General features: G+C 44.1%; 1 protein-coding gene across 1 annotated transcript in view; it reads right to left on the bottom strand.

Moving 5' to 3' along the window:
* Window positions 1–2,011: 2,011 nt before the first annotated feature.
* The window catches only part of EEPD1 (endonuclease/exonuclease/phosphatase family domain containing 1), a 59,714-nt gene continuing 42,407 nt past the window's right edge, over window positions 2,012–19,318 (bottom strand). The window contains exons 3-7 of the mRNA XM_014886876.2: window positions 15,834–15,944; window positions 12,357–12,491; window positions 11,073–11,205; window positions 3,879–4,073; window positions 2,012–3,778 (exon numbers count right to left, since the gene is read on the bottom strand). Coding sequence (XP_014742362.2) covers window positions 3,579–3,778; window positions 3,879–4,073; window positions 11,073–11,205; window positions 12,357–12,491; window positions 15,834–15,944 — 774 coding nt within the window. The 3' untranslated portion in view covers window positions 2,012–3,578. The remainder of the gene's footprint in view (window positions 3,779–3,878; window positions 4,074–11,072; window positions 11,206–12,356; window positions 12,492–15,833; window positions 15,945–19,318) is intronic.

The raw sequence follows: 19,318 nt of genomic DNA, 5'->3' as shown, positions 1-19,318 counted from the left end.
CAACCTACTGCTGCCACAACCTGGTTCTTGGAAATTCATCTCCAGGACAGTTATTTCCTCCTCAGAGGTTATCAGCAGCTCTCCAAACTATATCATACCTCCCTTTTTTAGATGGCTTGCAACACTGCGGTGCAACAACACTGCAAAGCCAAGTGACCAAATGGACATTTGCCAAATAAGTTCTTTTAAAAAGCCCATAGGACGAAGCAGAGGCTTTCCCACGAAGCGAATGGGTCAGTGCAAATAGGAAAGGAGAATAATTTGGCTGAGAAGAATTTAAAAGCTTTCATTGTGATGAGCAAAGAGGCCAAATACTAGACATGGTAGCCTTGGTGAGCTGGGTGCTGTTTTAAGCTTTTTCCAGAAGATGCTAAAAGGTAGAAACTCAAATGTGTCTGCCAGGAGGAGAGGCTCCCTGCAGAAGCCCCCACTGTGTGGTCTGACCAACCATGGCCACCGAAGGGACCATGGGCTGTGTATCAGCTGTCACCACATCCCCTGGCCAGGGGAGGTCTGAGGCTAGACAGGAGGCAGCACTGTGTTGTAAGGAAGTGGCCAAGGCTCCATGTGCAGTGGGCAGGGAAGAGTTTCACCAACCTTCACTGTGCACAGGTGAGATGAATGGCATTACAAAAAAATAAACCTGGACCGAATCAGTCTGTAGCCATTGGTGACATTTGCTAATGAAGCAGGACCCTGCCTCAGAAAATTTGGGCTCCTGAGGAGACCCCAAGATGTGTAAGGTGTATCCACCCTCCTGTAAGAAAGGCTCACTACTTCTGTACCCCCTCCTTAGTTGCTTAGTTGCCTTCCTTGGCACTACCTGGGCACTAAAGCCACAGCCAGCTGGGTCAGCAGAGTTTCCACTAAGATCATCTTGAAATAACATTGCTATTCAGGTTTGCTCCCCCAGGGGCAAGACGAACACAGCCACCACGTCAGCTTCTGAAGAACTATAGCACAACAGATGTTCTTGGAAACTCAAAAATCCACCAGACTCACAACCACCTCACCCTCCTCCAGGGTTGTCAGAAAAAAGCAAAAAAAGCAAGCTTTTTAAAACCAGTGAGACCACAGTGAGGCACTGCTGATTGCCAACATGAAGTAACCAGGCACATACCTCATACAGATGCTCCACACAAGGCAAAATTCCACCTATAGATACCCAATTCCTCCATCTTATCCCAAGACATCTTTTTATCCACCAAGTAATCACCTTTCCAGAATTCTCCATTGGGCTGAGTAGCCTCCAGGCTATAGACCAGCCTCATTAACTTTCCCTATGGCTCATACATGGGTTATGAAAGGGGCTCAGCTCATTTCCCACACGAGCAGCCCCTGTTAACTCATGAGCCAAAGCAAAAGTCCTTGTAGCACCTGTGAGCACTATCACCTGCTCAGGAGGCTGCAGGTGCTTCTCCAGGCTTTGGTGCCTCTGCACTTATTTACACCCGCACCAGGATAAATGGGATCTGGCCTTTCAAAGTTTTATTTCTAGAGCTATAAAATAATTTCAGCCTCCAAACATATTTATAGCAGGGAAACACTAGCTGGTACAAGAGAGTGAATGTGTTCTTGGGAATTTTACTGCCTCTCACCTCATGTAATATTCATTTGACTAAGGCAACTCTATTGCATCTTCACCTATATTTTGCAGTTATCCAGTAAGAGTTTCTTGGGGAATCTGGTGCTGCTCAAATTAAAAGAGGGCAGCAAAATTGTACCTAATTGAAAAGGACAAAGCTGCAGCAAGGATCGAGAATGAAAGCAGGAGCCAAGGTCTTCAGCTAGTTTCTCTAATGACCAGAGATAAGTGCCTACACCTCCTATTTTCAACAGGGAATGTTGAGCAACCAAAGGTATATTTTTGATCTGATGCTCTGAGTTCTTAGTCATTCACTTAACCTCTTGAAATATCCTTGAAATCTCCCTCAGTCTGAGTCACTCTCAGGCTATGCCACCTTTTTCTGGGCTTAGTTTTGCATGCAGACAAAAAAGCTGTTCAACTGTGCATGTTTTCATGGGAATTTATTTAGTTGTTGAGAAATTAGTTATTATTGAATAGGTTAGAAATGAGGTGATATCTCAGAAAGCTAAAGTAATAAAAATACTGCAAGAATATAATACTGTTTAGCTCTAAAACCCTCAGTTACAACATCTCCTTTGGTGTGGCACTGCTGTCAAGAGTAGTGAGCCAGGCCAGAGAACTCTCCTCTCAGCAGCAAAATATGTGGTCATCTGCAGCCAGGAGCAGCAGGCATTGGATTAGTGGGCAACTCAGTGCCTTTCACAGTCAACCTATTTCTTTTTCAGATGCTGAAGTCCTGATATGTTTCCCTTCTAGGCCACTGGTTATTAATTGCTGCATGAAAAATCTCATGTAGGTGGCAAATTCAATGCTCCATTTCTGACTGAAGTGCCCCAACCCAGGATAAACACAGAACCCAAACCTCCTTGGAAGCAGCCCCCATCCCTTCCATATGCACGATGACCACACGCTGTATTTGGACCTCCTGTTGTAGTGAGCAAACCAGGCTTATGCAGCAGTGAGGCTCAGAAAAGGGATGCATTACTGCCTGGTCTGCCAGAAGGAGAAACTGAAACCGCCTAAAAAGTCAATGGGCAGAGGTCAGTGCATCATGTGGGCCAGCCCCTGCAGAGACTGCATGAATATGGGCTCATCTATAGACCTCCAGGATGCATGGCCTGTTTCTCCCCGATGCAGAACACCGACTCCTAATAAAGACTCATGGCTACCTCTCACTGATGCCAGCTGCAGGGCCCAAGGACAAGTGCTGTTCCTGTGAGAATCTCAACAGGGAGCACGGCAAAGGGCAGTGGAGAAGCGGACCTGGCTATGCAGAGAGACAAGCTAGTGCTTTCTCAGCTCCTGAAAATTATTGTGCAGGAAGAAAACCCAATATTGAATGTTGCATCAAACAAAAAGACAAAGTCAAGCTCCAGGAAGCTATTCCAGGGCAAAATGACCCTGCCAGGAGCATAAGGAAGGAGGAAAGAAAGGATGAAGAGTGCCTACATGGGGTTGCAGAAGAACAGTGTCTCTCCTGGCTGGGGCAGAAGGACCACTCAGGTCTCACTGCAGATCACATAAGGACCAGCTCCAGCAGCTTTTGCAAGTGTTGAATGGCATTTGAGACTCACCAAGAATGTCCACTGTGTCTCTCTTTTTTGGTTCTCTCTTATTACCTCAATTTACAAACAGGCAAAGGAAAATAACCATCACCTGCCCCTCCCAGCAAAACCCTGTTCAGCTGCATTTTAGCGAAGAGCTTTTCCAGTATTAAAAGTACACTTTATTTTCTGTGCAATTCTTATCCAAATCTCCAGGCATGGGAATGTCCACTGTGTCCCTGGAAAAAGCTTGCAAATTGTTCTGCTGCCATAAGACTCCATCCAGACCTGTCCAGTAGGGGCACAAAGCCAGGACCACCAAAATCAAGTGCTGATACTTTCTAAGTGCAGGGAAGAGAGAAGGAAGGAGAGGTAGGGGAAGGCAGTCCTGCCCTGTTGTGGAGTTGTGAGTGGCCAGGAGCAGAAGAGGTACCCTCAAGTTCATGTCATCGTTCATGCTTAGTGTGGGAGTCGTTGTGTTCAACCGTTATCCCGTTCCCATTCCGTGTCACCTCCTTTCTGTTCCAGTCCTTTTCCAGGTAAAATTCAGCGAGCACAGGGCAGTGCTCTGAAGCCACCCCACCCCAGGACCAGTTATCAGGGATCCATGGGTTTGTAAGCCCTTCTCGCACGACAGCCCAGTGGCCTGCATCAAAGAGAATCACAGGGAAACATTAAGTGATATTGCCCAAACCAGACAGGCTAACCAAGCTAAAGGTTATACAACTTCACTCAAGCAACTCTACCTGTGAAAATCTTTTTTAAGCTCCGACTGATCCAGATGTTATCCAGTGACTTGGACCCTTGTGGGTTCTTTGTGCTGATGTTGGTGAAGGTGCTGGAAGGGACCAGATAGTGAAACTTCTCCTTCTTCAGGATGTCATGGTCGCTGCTGTCTGGGGCCTGGTTAAAGTCTCCAAGGATTATTACATCTTTTTCTCCTAGAAAACAGGAAAAATATAAAAGAATGAGAGGAATGGACATCCATCACTCAAGTATAAGAGGATAAATGGAAAGAGGAAAAATACAAATACTGAATAAACAAAGTGACTGTACTCTGAACTCCTGAAAGGAATGCTGTTTAAAGTCTTTTTCACTGACTATTAACTCATGGCCATTCTCTTCATGACAATAAAACCAGCCAGTACACATTTTATGCTTGTTTTTAAATATCATCTCAATTATTTTAGAGTCATAGAATCATAGAAAATGCTGAGTTGGAAGGGACTCATAAGGGTCATTGAATCCAACTCCTGGTCCTGCACAGGACACCCCAAGAATCACACCATGTGTCTGAGAGCATTGTCCAACCACTTCTTGAATTCAGGCAGGCTTTGTGCTGTGATCACTTCTCTGAGGAGCCTGTCTCCAACCACTCTCTGGGTGAAGAACTTCTTCCTAATACCCAACCTAAACTTCCCCTGAACTCAGCTTCAGGCCATTCCCTCAGGTCATGTCACTGGGCACAAAAGTGAAGAGATCAGTACCTGCCCCTCCTCTTCCCTGCTTGAGGATGTTCAAGATCACAATGCAATCTCCCCTCAGTCTCCTCCAGCCTGAACACACCAAGTGACCTCAGCTGCTCCTCATACAACTTCCTCTCAAAGCCCTTCACCATCCTCATGGCCCTTCTCTAGATACTCTCTAACAGCTTAATGTCTTTTTTATATTGTGTCACCCAAACTGCCCCTAGCACTCAAAGTAAGGCCACCCCAGTGCAGAGCAGGACAGGACAATCCCATCCCTTGCCCAGCTGGCAATGCTGTCCCGGCAAGTTGGCCCTCCTGGCTGCCAGGACTCTGCTGACTCATGTTCAATTTGCCATCAACCAGGACCCCCAGGTCTTTTTTCCACAGGGCTGCTCTTCAGCCTCTCATTCCCCAGTGTGTGCACACAATCAGGGTTGCCCCATCCCAGGTGCAGAATCCGGAAGTTGCCCCTGTTAAACTTCATATGGTTGGTGATTTTTCATCTCTCTAATCTGTTGAGGTCTCTCTGCAGAACCTGTCTGCCCTCAAGGGAGTTGACAGCTCCTCACAATTTAGTGCTGTCTTCAAACTTACTTAGTATTCCTTCAAGTCCCATGTCCAAGCCATTTATGAAGATGTTGAAGAGAACTCAGCCAAGGATGGAGCCCTGCAGAAGCCCACCAGTGACTGGATGCCAGCCTGATGTCACCCATTCACTGTAATTTTTTTGTGCCTAACCTGGTTGCTCCTCCATCATGTTGCATGGTTATGCAGCTGTGTGCTGGGCATTTTGTCCAGAAGGCTACTGTGAGAGACAGTATCAATAGCTTTACTTTTTTCTTTGCTACTCCCTGTTAGTGACAAACTCAAAGACAAGCGGTTTTAGTCTCAGAGGTTTTTAGAAATGTGTGCCTTTGCAATCTTCTTTTTCTGCAAGAAACACCTATTGGCTTTAATTTATGCTGACTTTTTTTTTTTAATAGATTTTCTGTAAAAGTCAAGGACACTTTTGTGAGGAATCCAGGAAGATGCAGCCTTATGCTGGTATATACCACAGTCCCAAAAGTGCAGTGCTCATTCTAACCTCTGCATTTAAGAAATGCCAAGGAATAGGATCAAGGAGCAGTCTACAAGCCTGATGGCAGAAGATGAGTTGAGAAACCACACGGACACTCCCTGACTACAGTAACTTTCTTTTTCCTGGCTAACTGAAGGGATACTGCTCAACTTGGAAGAGAAAATTACTTCAGTTACATTTTGTTTCCAACCCTAATGAGTGAGAATAGAAACTCCAGACCTTAATCTCATGTCCACAAGGTGTGCTTTCTTAGCTCCACAAATGTGGATACAGACATCCCATCTGTGCCATCGGGTAAGAGGACAAAGCACAAGCCTCTGTGCCCATTTCAAATCACTGCCAGAAATGTCTGAGGAGACAACTGAAGAAGAATGCTGAGAGCTGACCAGAAATGCTGCCATGTCACTACTTGGAACTGGAGAAGGATGGTGAAACGAGGCACAAATGCACAAAATAAAATTATCCCAAAGCTGACTTCAGAGGTGAGATCTATGAAGAGCCTTATTATAAGCTTTTTGTTTCCTGGGATTGAAGTGTGAGAGAGAATGGGGTGGACAGACTATCATACTTAGTGCTCTGGATAAACCTCCTAATTTTTTGCTGTTGCTGTAGAAATCACTGTCCAGGAGAGGGAGCACAAGCTCAACAAAATCTATTCCGCTCCTGTCTTGCAGTACAAAAAAGATGAATTGGGAAATGGCAAGAGAGCAAGCGGAGACTAAGGGCATACGACTTACAAATACTCAAAACATGGTGCTTGCTAAGATGAAGAGGGGCAATTAATAGTTAATGAAATTATTTGTGGTTTCTCTACCCTTTTTAAGTCACAAACCACATTGTAAACAACATGACGTTTAAATATTATCCTATAAAACATTCATGATATCAGTCTTCCCACTTTTGAAGGAAAAAACCCCACCTGAATCTGAACCTGAGCTCTATCAGAACCCCCCAACACTTGTTTAATTAACACTTGTTTAATTAACACTTGTTTAATGGCCCAGCAGCACTTGGCTTGTTCCATGCTTTCATCTCCATGGGAAAAGGCCATTGCAGAAACCTCTGGAGCACATCCTTGGTATTTAAAAATGACAGAGATCTTAACAGCAGTACCTTGATTATGCACAAAATCTATTCTATTCTATCCTAAACTACTCATGCTTCTTTTCGCAAATCCTCAAGCCTATTTTCTTGATATGAAAAGTCTATGAAAAAACCCCACCATACTTGCAAATGAAAAATTTAACTGACTGAAAATTTTAACCTTTCCATTCTGGAGAGGTTAGAAATAGCAAAGGATAAAAGACCCAGCACTTATATGTGTGCTTGGAAGGAGGTAAGAAGTCAACCTGCAGCTGACTGCTCAGGGAGGGAATCACTATATTCTTCACCCATTTAAAATTTGCATGCAAAATAACTAAGCATAAAATCATAACATTGTAAAGTTGACAGACAGAATAGGCTGGAGCATGTTAAAGAAGCTGAAACCCCATTTGCCATTGGGAAGAGAAAGAAGTGGTTTTGGTTCCCCTCTGACAGGACCTTCTGGGGCTGCTCAGATGGCAAAAGAGTGGGGAATACATCAGGCAGCCCTGCGCTAAGCAAGGAGGAGCAAGCAATCAGCTTTCTAGACCACCAGCAACTTCATTTCCCCTTTGTCCTGGCTCACTGTCAGCCCTGCTCCTACCTCTGCCAGCTCCTGCAACAACAACATCATGCACGCCAGCACTGCAGTTTCATGTCTTGCCTGCCTCCCAAGACCCTGGCAGACATCCAGCCATGAGGGGGGAGGAAGTGAACCCTCCTGGATCCTCCCGAGTGTGTGACTGTCTAACTGGACACTCCTGGGTCTCTCAGCAGAAGCAGGGAGAAGAGCTGCCCACAGCAGCTGCAGCTCTCAGGGGTCTCATGGATGAGTCCCAATGGCTCTCAGCAAAACATAGCAAAAGTTCTGGAAGAAATCATGGCCTGCTCATAATGAGGGATAACTGATCAAAAGCTGCAGTCATGATGCCCACAGTTACAATCAGACAGAGAGAAAAACAGAAAATTAGGACAATTCTACTGGTACGGTGCTGTGATTTTGCTCTTTTGGAGGAAATGAGTTTAAAACTGGTGAGGCTTGATTCTGCTCCTCAGGAGCCAGAGGCTCCTCGGCCAATGCAATCTGGTCCTGGTCCTCCTCCTCGTCCAACAGACAGAGCAGCGGGAGCTCTCTTAACAACCAATCTTCTGCTGCAAAGGTCCCTGACACAGACTGTACTGTCCACAAGGACCCAGACCCTCCATCTGTTGAGACGTGGCGGCATAAAGCCCACAGCAGCCAGGCACCTCCTGTTCATGACCTCTCAGCAGTGCTCCCACACACATTCATGCCCCCTGAGCCCAAAGCAATCATGCCATTGTCAGTGGAGAACTCCTCAGGTGAAAAAATGTATCTGGTCTGTTTGCAAATGCATCTTCAAATTCACTAAAACACCAGTGAATTTTGGCAGTGCCTGCAGGTGGCTCTTGGCCAGCAAAGCAAAGCAGAACCTTAACTCTGCTACAGTGGCTTAGCTCTGGTGTACCAAGGCAATCAGCTGAGGGACTGATAGTGCCTGCAGAAGGTCTGCAGTGTTGAAATATGCCTCTCTGCAGGAATTGGGAAACCCTCCTTTGCTTCATGGCAGGCCAAGAGGACATACTTCCTGATTTTACCATGCCCTGGATGGTTTCCCTCATGAACTAAACAGACTCTTAAATGCTCAAATCCTTCCTGGACAGAGTGACACACATATGATGAGAAGGATGTGATGTTACACTGGCTGCTAAGAAGTCTTCTCAGAAATCTTGTAAGCTCAGTGCCTGATGCATGGATAACCCATGGAATATGGCCAAGCCACGTGGAAGAAGATATCACAGAATCGTAGAATGGTTTGGGTTGGAAGGGACTTTTAAAGATCATCTCGTTCAAAACCCCTGCCATGGGCAGGGGCACCTCCCACTAGACCAGGTCACTCAAAGCCCCATCTAACTTGGCCTTGAATACTGCAAAGGAGGAGCATTCACAGCTGCTCTGGGCAACTTGTACCAGTGCTTTATGACCTTCACAATAAAGAATTTCTTCCTAATATCTAATCTAAACCTATGCTCTTTCAGTTTAAGAGGATAATTCCCATTCCCTCTTGTTCCATCACTACATGTCCTCATAAAAGGTCCCTCTTCAGCTCTCTCATAGGCCAATTCAGGTACTGGAAGACTGCTATAAGATATTCCCTAAGTCTTCCCTTGTTTAGCCTGAACAACCCCAGATACCTCAGCCTTTCTTCACTGGAGAGGTGTTCTAGCCCTCTGATCATCTTCACGGCCCTTCTGCGGACTTGCTCCAACAGGTCCATGTCCTTCCTATGCTGGGGATCCCAGAGCTGGATGCAGCTCTCCAGGTGGGGTCACATGGGAGCACATTAGAGAGACCGAATCCCCTCCCTCGTCCTGCTGGCTGCACTTCTTTTGATGTAGCCCTCAGCAGGATGAGGCTGACTTACTGGGCTGCAAGTGCACATAGCTGGGTCATGTACAGCTTCTCACCCAACAGCAATTGCAAGTTCTTCTCCTCAGGACTCTCTCAATCCACCCAGCACCCCGGTCCCTGGGTCCAGCCACTACCAGGACATCCAGAATAACATCTGTGTGCTGCCCATGGTCACCACACTGAAGACAAACTGGTGGAGTTCTTGAGAGAAGACAGAAGAGCTGCTGCAAAGAGTTAGCTATTAGCTATTATGCATCTCTCCTGTACTGATGAAAGGAAAAAAAAAGAGAGGCAAAAGGAACCAGGAACTACTAATCTAATGGGAGAAATATGGGGATACTATGCCCTGTTTTGAGGTTGTGGATAGTAAACAATGTTCCTCAAAGGCTCACATGCCTCTTAGTAAGAATAAAAGATAATAGAACAGGCATTTGTTAGCAAAATGGGAACAGAAATTCAAATTTACTGCAGTACCCACAGAAAAATCAGTTCTTACTGCCCATATTTTGTGGACTAATTTGGAAGAAATTGAAGGGTGGTGGTAATTTTAAGCATGATATTCATTTTGGCAGGGTAATTCAGTACTTCAAAGTCACATGTGTGCACTACCATTTCCTTAGCAGACCACACCTACATCCCACAAGTTGGGAGGAATCTGAATTTCTTCTTTTGTGAAAGACTAAGCCAAGAACAAGCATGCTCCAGTAACATGCCAGCCGTATGAAAATTAAAACATGAAATAAAGAGAACACCAACAGTCTAAATTTAGATGCAGTGGAAGTGCAGCTCAGTGGACTTGAGAATAGCTACACATTTATTCCATGTTTCAGTTCAGCCTTCAGGGATTAAACAAATGATCCTTTTGTTTACCTTCATCCTTTCCAATTTTAAAGTATGTGGACAAATAGTTAAATCAGTAGCACTTAAAATAGCTCTTACTGGCTTCTGAAGCTCAAAAGGAACAACAACAGAAAATGCAGAAAAACTGAAAATATCTCTTGAGTTATACAGGAGAGGTATTAATGCCTCCAAGTGACCAACCTTGCTGAGCTGGGCCAAGCTCAAAGTCATCATGTGCATAACCTTGCAACACTTTCACATCTTTCTTAAGCAGTAAAAAAAGTGCTGGACTTTCTCTGTTCCTATAACAAGAGCAGCAACATTTAGAATTTAAACTGCTTTGTTAGGCTTCACAGGAAGTTAAACATAATTTGCAAGCTTCAAAATAAAAAGCAAATTCACAGAAATGAAGTAAAAAAATCCAGCTGCCTATTTCATTGCTCAAGCTCTGGCCTAAATTTTGGTGTCATTTTATCCTGGTGTAGAGCCAGAGCAACTTATTTGAAATCAATAAAATTATTCTACATATTACATCCAGGTACCAAAGCAGGATTTGGTCTCTTTTCTCATTAGCAACCATCTGCAAATTTGCATTGGTTTTTCCAAAGAGGTTTCAATTATCCAAAAATTAATATATAGAAACTATTTCTCTTGGAAGAAAAAAGTAATTAAGCTTTGCTCTGATATCAGGTAAGTGTTATTTCCACAAAGCACTTAAAATAGAATCTCAACTCTAGTGACTTTTCTTTCCTTTGGCAGAACTTGCTGTTACAGTAGCATAAAAACAGAAGGAACTTAATTTGAAAAAATGGTGTCAAAGTCAGTAGGATCTCCTATTCTGTTAATTAGGAAAGGCTGTAAGACAATGTGCAAGGGAAAAGCACATTTGTCACACTGCATCACACAAATATGGGTAAAGACAATTGTAAGGCTGGTAAGGGTATTTCTGAAATGCTCACTGAGACAAAGTTTACTCTTAAAAATTCCTTTGAATTAGATATTGTGCACGTGATAGCTGGCAGTTAAAACCCTGCCTTACCTTTCAGAGTCTCCTGCAAACTCTGCGCACAGGCTGCCAGTTTGTGGCTGTCGTGGTTCTTCCCAGTGCTCTCTCCTGCAGAGGGTGGCAAGGCCAGGTGAAGGTTAACCACAGTCAGATCATTCATTCCAACCTGGGGGGGGGCAAGGAGGAGAAATCAATGCCGTACATGTGGGGAACGGAAGGTCACAATGCAGAAACACATGCCAGTTCCAAGTACTTTCAGTAGTAAATCTAGGGCAGTAGGACTCACACTGCTGTATATGTAGTGTGTCTTGGTGTGTCTCAGTGGGGGGAGGAAGAGGAGGGAGGCATTTGCATTTTGCAGCTTTGTTTGCAATAACCTTACACCCTCTCTGTTCTGGGGAAACTGGTTTGCATTAGCAAACAGTTTCCTTTCACCACAGCTGCAGAAAGAAGTCAGCTGCTTATGAAAATCAGTTTACGCAAAACCAGTTGTTAATAAGCTACAAATAATGTCATGGTCATTACAGGGGCTAATTACTACCGTCTTGTGAGCTTATCAAAGTGACTAACCAAGAAACTTAATGTACCTTGAAAAGAGCTGTTGGCTCCCTGCAATCTGCTGTTCACCTTCTGGGAATCATTTGGACCTATTTGCATGATCAATTAATTACTAATACTTTATTGATTAATAATTATTTGATCAATGCTTCTCTCAAAGCCTTACCAGAGATGTCAAGTTCCCTAAACTGGACCATTTCACCACAGCCTGTGTGGAGATGGGCTCTCTCTGCTCATATGTTTGCTCCAGCATATGCCGAAGAACTGGTTCCAAAAGTGATGATGTTCTTTTAGATAGGTTTAGCCGCTGTGAAAAAGCTTTAAAATGGAAACTCTGAAGTGTGACAGCAACATAAGATAGGCCAGCACAAGTCTCACTGGAGCACTGTGCTTTATACACACACATACTCATATATATGTAAAATCCATCTCCATTCTCCCTGTACTCATCCCTCTTTGTGGCACTGACAAGAATTCCAGCCCTGTGGCCTGGCTGGTACTGAGGGTCCACTGACCCTCAGGTTCTCAAACGCTCCCTTGCAGCAGGGTTTACTCCCACAGAAGCAAGGGAAAGGACTGACTGTGGTGAACTACCACATGTATTATGATGCATTAAGCACCTATCCATAATCAAGCCGTGGGACAGTAATGAGAAGAGTCAGAGGCTCATGCAAATTTTTAGCTGTCAGAAGGCTGTGTCTCTTTTCATCTTAGCCAAAATTTTTTAGTAAAAGTTCTGCAAGGAACTCTGGCAGTTACCTTGAAATGTGCAAGATACGGATGAGGATATGAGTGCCTCCCATTCCCATTAATCTGTGCAGCCTCCTGAGATGAGGCATATTTCAACTCAATGCCAGCTGTTGTATCCCAGAGGAAGCCAGAATATTCAACTCCCTGGAATTAAAGAATAAAGAGAAATGCCAGTCACAAGATGGTAAAAACAAAACATTCTGCCCAAATGTAGCCCCATATCTATCTATCTATCTATCTATCTATCTATCTATCTATCTATCTATCTATCTATCTATCTATCTCTATATTATCTATGTCTATGTCTATATCCAGGCATGGTGCCTACTGAGAGCAAGAAGCCCAAGTGGCTGTTCCCAAGCATAAAGGAGAAACAGCTTCCTGGGCTATCAGTGGAAGATACAGAGGATAAGTAGAAAGGCTTCTTCAATTCATCCCTGGCAAAACTCCCATCAGATGTGGGAGGAATGCTTCCTGGGAAGCTCCACTGACTTCACTGAAGAGTGAGTGTGCCAAGCTGAAACACACATCACTCTGCTTACTCACAGCTCCTCACACCTGCACACTGGTTATTGGATGCCCAGTTAATTCCAGCACTGCTGCAGTAAAGCCAAGGATTCAATAATCTGTTTTATCTTTTACAGGCAGAGCATGTTCAGGACCACTGTAGGGGTGAAGGATGCTGCCTCTCATGTGTGTGTTTGGGCTGATGGGGTCCTCATTTCCTCCTACGCCAGGCAAGGCATTGGATACCTCTGAGCGTGGTCAGTAATGAGGTAGTTTGTTGCCCATATGATTAATTGTCTAACCATGAGTTTGGTGCCTTGAGATCTCACTGGGTGACTGCTAGGGCTTGCAGCAGATGACGCTGTGCACAGTTGTTCATTCTCCCCAGACTCGACACCATCTCACAGACTTTTTTCACCCACAAGCTAAAAATATCTGGGCCCCTTCAGTCTCTTGGGTAAAATCTGGTCTAGACCTCTCAGCCCTGTCAATTTCTCTGTCTCTTTTCCAACTTGGATGTTTCATGCTCAGCTCTCTGCTCCTTTCAGCTCTGCTTCTATGATCCTGAATGTTTTGGGGTTTTTTTATTACTTCATGAGGTGGAATTGGCATTTTCAGAAAGCTGTGTACACTGGTCACACCAGCAGCAGTATCTAATTTAAAGACTGTCAGCCTCTTCTATCACCCAGACACCATTTTCCTTGGCATCATTCAAACCCAATTCCCTTAGCAAATCACAGTTAAATCCATTGCAAGGAAGAGTATTCTCCATTTCAGCTGCAATAAAAGTGTTAACTGCTCCACTGACTTCCCAAAGCCTTGAAGGGATCAAGGCTGGTTCAAATTCTTTGGTAGTTCCTTTGATAACTCACCTTTAAAATACTGACAAAATTATTCCACCAGTAAGAAGCCTAAGATCTAAAAAGGAAAATATGTGGAAGAATAAAACTGCTGTCAACAGCTGTTGGCTATTTACAGGCTCCAGACTTTGTATCAAAATAGCTGTCAAAAGTAATTGCCTGGTTGAAATGCTCAGAATGTATGGAAGCACAAGCCGGAGGCACCATCCACAAATTTGTATTATTTAGCCCTACAGAGCATCTCAAAATCAGCTTGTGCCAAAGATGCTGTGTTCTTGGAGTTACACTGTATTACCTCACGGCATTTGTGTACACAGTGCTCAAACCTGACGGACTCACTAACTAGCCCCAGGAAAAGAATAGACTTTTTGGCTTAATGGAGGGTTTTCCAGCTCAGCCAGATTCCTGTTAAAGCAGCTAAAAGGAAGAGTTAAGTAGATAAAAATTCTGTTCTTAGTTTGGCTGCACACTTCTACCATAATTTTGGGAACCATTCATTCTTACATCCCTCTCCGTAAAACAAGGTGGATGATAATTTTTATTTTTTCACCCTATTGTCAAAGCTGCCATTGTTATCTTTGGAAGTACAGCTTAAGAAAGATCTGACTAAAGACTCTGAATTTAACATACAAATTCTGAGACATTTATTAATAATTCTGGGTAAAAAAAGGAAAAATGGAGGGAACAACTTTGACAACTTTGCACAACTATTTATAGTCAGTGTTTTAATGATCTGGCCTAACAAGAGATCCCAAAGGAAAACTCCAGCCATAAATAAAAATGTTCCGAAAGGCATTTACACTCTGCACTTCAATTAAGTGTGAATTGTTTTAAACTTCAGGCACATTCAGACACCCTGTATCTTTCCAGACCCTGTATGTCTGTCTAGCTAGAGTACAATCCTTGTGCTGTTCAGGTGGCGGGTTTTGGCTTGTTTGGGTTTATTTTTCCCTCATTCTTGGGTTTTTCTCAGATGGGCAATAAAAGGAGGTGCACCTGCAAAAACAGGAGTTCAAAACCAGTGAATGGTGCAACCTGATTTGGAAAAGCCAAAATAAAGAAATGTGCATTCTAAGCAGCATGGCTATAGGACACAAGTGCAGCCACATATTTAGTAACAACAGTGATCAGAATAGATCATTCTGGATCAATAGATTGTTGAAGACTGCCCCATGTACTGACAGGCACTACTTGTTGCATGATAGGTCTCAGATCTTGCTTCTACCCATAGTAACATCCACACTGCAATAACTGCACCATGAGAATGAGCCTGTTCAGCAATAACAGGCTGGAGCTCAAGGAGGACACTGCTCTGAAAACTCATTAGCACCCTTAAGGGTGAAAAAGAGAGATTTCCCTTGGGCGAAACTGCTTTTGAGCACTGTTAGTGCCCAGCCCAGTGCAGCTACACTTTGAACATGGTCAAGGGTACGCAGGTGCAGCTATCACTACCTTAATAAATCAGTATCTCCCTGCTGTAGATAGTTATACACACACACACACACATATATGTTCTCAGGGAATATATGCTGCAGGGAAAAGCACAGTGCAGCACGGTGCAGATTTAAAATGGAGTCCACAGCATTTTAAACACCTATGCCTATGCCGAAGACTCTGGGGAACACACAAGGTAAACTCTTCCAGGTGAGGCTGGCAGGCTGCAGGGCTCCTCTGCGGGCTCTTCACTTGCAGACTAGGAAAACGGGAAGCCCTTTCAAATGACAGCCAGTGCAGCACCAAGGAGCAAGCTCAGGTGACTTGCACAAAAAAATGTCAAAAGTACTCCAACCTGCCAGGGGAAAAAACTCAGGACTCTTACCTTGTCAAAATGCGTGGTTTTTCATGTATATACCTGTACTGCTTTTATCGACCTCCCTCAAATACATGCACACCAAATATACACACACACATCATCCTCCTTAGAAGTGTGCCACAATTCTTCCAAAATATAAATTGTACAGTCAAATTAAAAGCTATAGGAACAATTAGCTTGAAAAACAAGAAATGCAAACCTTGCCCAAAAGGATTTGCAAAAAGTGCTGCCTTAAACATTCAAAATATGTCCTTGGTTGGGGGGGGAAAAAGCAAAGCCAAAGTTCAGACTTAGGGATTAATGTACCTTGTGTAGCTGGCCTGAGGGTTTTTCGGAAACAACACCCTTCCAACATCCTCTAGGGCCCTTCCACTTGCGGATGTTTGGCAGCGTCGGCTGGTTCAGCTCCATACAAAACTAGAGAGAGAGAGGAAAGGGGAAAAAAATAACATCAGCTTGGAGGGTTTTTAAAAAATTGCAAAATAAAGTGTGTAGTAAAGCACTGGTAAAAGGCACAGAGGAGCACAGGCTGTGCTCTTCTGCCTTCCCTGAAGACTTGCAAAGGAGGTGGTCTGAGCCACATCCCAGGCTGACTTACCCCTGACTTGGAGATAAATATAAACTAAAATAACTCAGTGGAAATGCTGCAAGTAGAACATTTATCCCTCAGACCCTTTTATTTTCCTCCAGAGCTACTTGTTTGATTGGAAGGACGTTTCCTCTGTACTGCCTCTGAAGATGCTGGCTGCATCATATCCCACTCCTGCCTGGGGCTTCACAAAGAGCTGCCAAATCCTCCTGAAGACAGGAGGCCTCCATAGCATGGCTGGCCCCACTCCAACAACACAGCCACCGGCATGACATGAGAGGAAGGGTGTAGGCCAAGCTCAATAACTGGAGTTTCGGGGTTAAGGCTCCTCTGACTTTACGCCAGGGGCATGTGCTTGATTTCCTCCATGCATGAAGGAAGCAGCTGCGCACTTGCAGGCAATTCTAGCAAGCTTTCTCTTGCTTCCCAGAGGTGCTCATCTTCCTGGTCACTGCTGAACAGCCACAGCACTTGGACACCATTACATGTTCAAGCACATGGTCAGAGCTGGAGAGGCTACATCCTAATGCCCAGCAGATCAGAGATACCAGAACTGTGGACACTGTGGAGAGCCCCCAAGTCTTCCTGTGTAACATCTTGAGACTGAAATAAAAGTAAATAAATAAATAATAAAAGCCACCCTGAAAAATCTGGGATCTGAAAGTCCTTGGTTCAGACAATATGGAATACTTTTTTTCAGGGGTTTCAAAACTAGGCTCAACAGGAGCTAGAGTCATTTGTAAGGCTGATGTTGGCTCCAGGCAGGCTCTGGCTGAAAGCTGGCAAAGTTGGATGCCCTGGCTGCGGCACAGGTTCTGGCTGCAGGGAAAGGGGCTAGTAAAAAGTCAGCCCTGTGAAAGAGCAACAGAGACTTCTACCATACAACATCTTGTTCTGATATTGGAGAAACTGCGTTGAAGTGCAGAAGCTTTCACAGTGAAGAAGTATCCTCAGAGAAAATCTTGGATCCAGAACAACCCTCGAGATCAAGCAGCAATTTAACAAAGGATCTTCAAGGCAAACAATAACTTCATGTGCACAGTGACTCTCTGCAGTGGGACATGCCTAACACAGTTTGAAGAGCTACAGAGCTATACAGATATAAGTATTTCCTACATGGATATGAGTAAAATGACGGAATAGTTATTTTCATGTTTATCTTTTGATTCAGAAATCAAAACCAAAACGACTCCCTTGTCTGCAAGTTCAGCATCCTGAAGGCTGAAGATATAAGCAGCCTGATTCTCAGACACACTCGGTCTCAGAAGACCGAGAGCCGCTTTGGTTGCACACCCAAGTGAAAACCCTTGGCACAGCTTTTAAAACAGTTTTCTGATGTGCAGAGGTTGGCTGGAGCTTCTTATTCAAGATGCCACATTAACATATGTTGTGGCCCATTATGTACCTTCAGGCAGTGCCGGGGCTGGGCTGATTTATGCAACTCAGAGGCAGGTAGGGTGTTTGCACAGCCTGGGAACACAGCTCTGCTCTCAGCTGATCGCCAGGTGCTACCCCAGCTAATACAATACATCATGGCAGTAATAATTACTCACTTCTGATAGCATTCTGACGTCTTCAAACAGAGTGGAGTTGGTCAATAAGTTCTCTAAGACTTAAATAACTTAAATCAGAAAAACAAAAATACTTTTGAAATTAGGAGCTTAAATGTAACCTGACAAAATACTTATCTCTAGGCTGCAGCTGCCTAGAAAGTCCAGCCAGCACAAAGCATATGACAAGATTGAATAAGTCCTACAGAAACTAACACTTTATTAAAAAGAGCATCTGCAGTCTACTAGTTTGAATAGTTTGTTTCCTTCAAATTGATTTTTTTTTAGGGCTTTGATTTGACTTCGTGCAAGCAAAAAGACAACAAATAAGATGATACAGTTTGCTCTGGAAAAAAGAGCCCATTCTGAGTATGGCTGCAGCCATGGAGAACTTGGCCTACAGCAGCTGATTTCAATCTGTACTCATTTTCCAAGGCTTACAGGTACACATATTTTGAAGCTGTGACAACATTCTTGCTGAGGGCATGTTTTTTTGCTAAAGAGAGAATGGCATTTTTCAAATCATGTTTTGCCCACAAAACCCAACATCAACCAACATTATGCTGCTCATGCAGCAAAAATATACAGACAAGCTCCTAGTCCACACTGAGAATGAAAAAAAAAAACTTTCCTCTTTTGCAAATCTAAGTTAGAATTATGCCAACCCCTTTAAGAGGCAATTCTTCAAGTGGTAAAGAAAATTAAAATCTCAGTCAATCAAAAAAATCTTCCTAAGGAAAAATACTTCTAGTGTTGTTTTTCTCTAGAGCCTTTCAGGCAAGTTTCAGTCTCCTGAAATTCAACCAGTTTGTTCATTATAACCTACACATACCAAGTCAAAGCTGACATACACACACTGTGAGACCAACAGCACCACAGCTTACTTACACAGATGCCCTGTGGTCTTTCTCTTCCAGCTGGGTGCTGGTTTTTGTGGGATAGGCAGTGCTATCAGAGAGCAGGAACACGGCAGCACCAGGCTCCAAGGCATACTCTAAACAAAAGAGTAGCCTGTGATCAACCTCCTTGTGTCAGGCGACTACTAGCCCATTGGATTCAATGATCTTAAAGGTCTTCTCCAACCAAAATAAGTCTACAACTCTATGATTGTCCCCATCTGGCATGCAAAGCACCAATAAGAGCCACTCTCCCAGGAACAAGCCCTGTTGCATTTGCTGATCAGCAACACGTCGTTTTCCCAAGAAGGAAGGATCCAAAGATGCAAATTGCTCTTTGTCCACTTGATAAAGTGCTGGCACCTGTCCCTCCCTGCCTGTCCAGAAGCAGAGAGAGGTACTTACGGCTGACTTTGGAAAAGAACATAGGGAAGCTGGAAGAAACTGGAGAAATGCACATTTGAGGAGCAAGGGGTCTTGGACTAATTTTAGGAGCAGGGAAAGAAATATATACTGGGCTGGCACATGCTGGAGACCATAAGGCACTTAGAGTCTTCCTAACACACCTATCTGCCTCCCCAGAGCACTCCAAGAACATCTAATTTGTGCATTAAGTTTGATTTGTTCCAGTGCAGTAACTTTGCCTACTAGTAGAGCTGCCAGCAAGTGCTCTGCTGTTCTTCACACAAGCAGCTCCCACCACCTCTTCTTCAGGATGCCCTGGTTACTCTGTGTTTTATTTTGGGGGTGCTATTC

Source organism: Sturnus vulgaris, chromosome 1 (genome assembly GCF_052056855.1).
Source record: "Sturnus vulgaris isolate bStuVul1 chromosome 1, bStuVul1.hap1, whole genome shotgun sequence".
Lineage (NCBI taxonomy): Eukaryota > Metazoa > Chordata > Aves > Passeriformes > Sturnidae > Sturnus > Sturnus vulgaris.
This window is presented reverse-complemented; position numbering and strand designations above follow the sequence as displayed.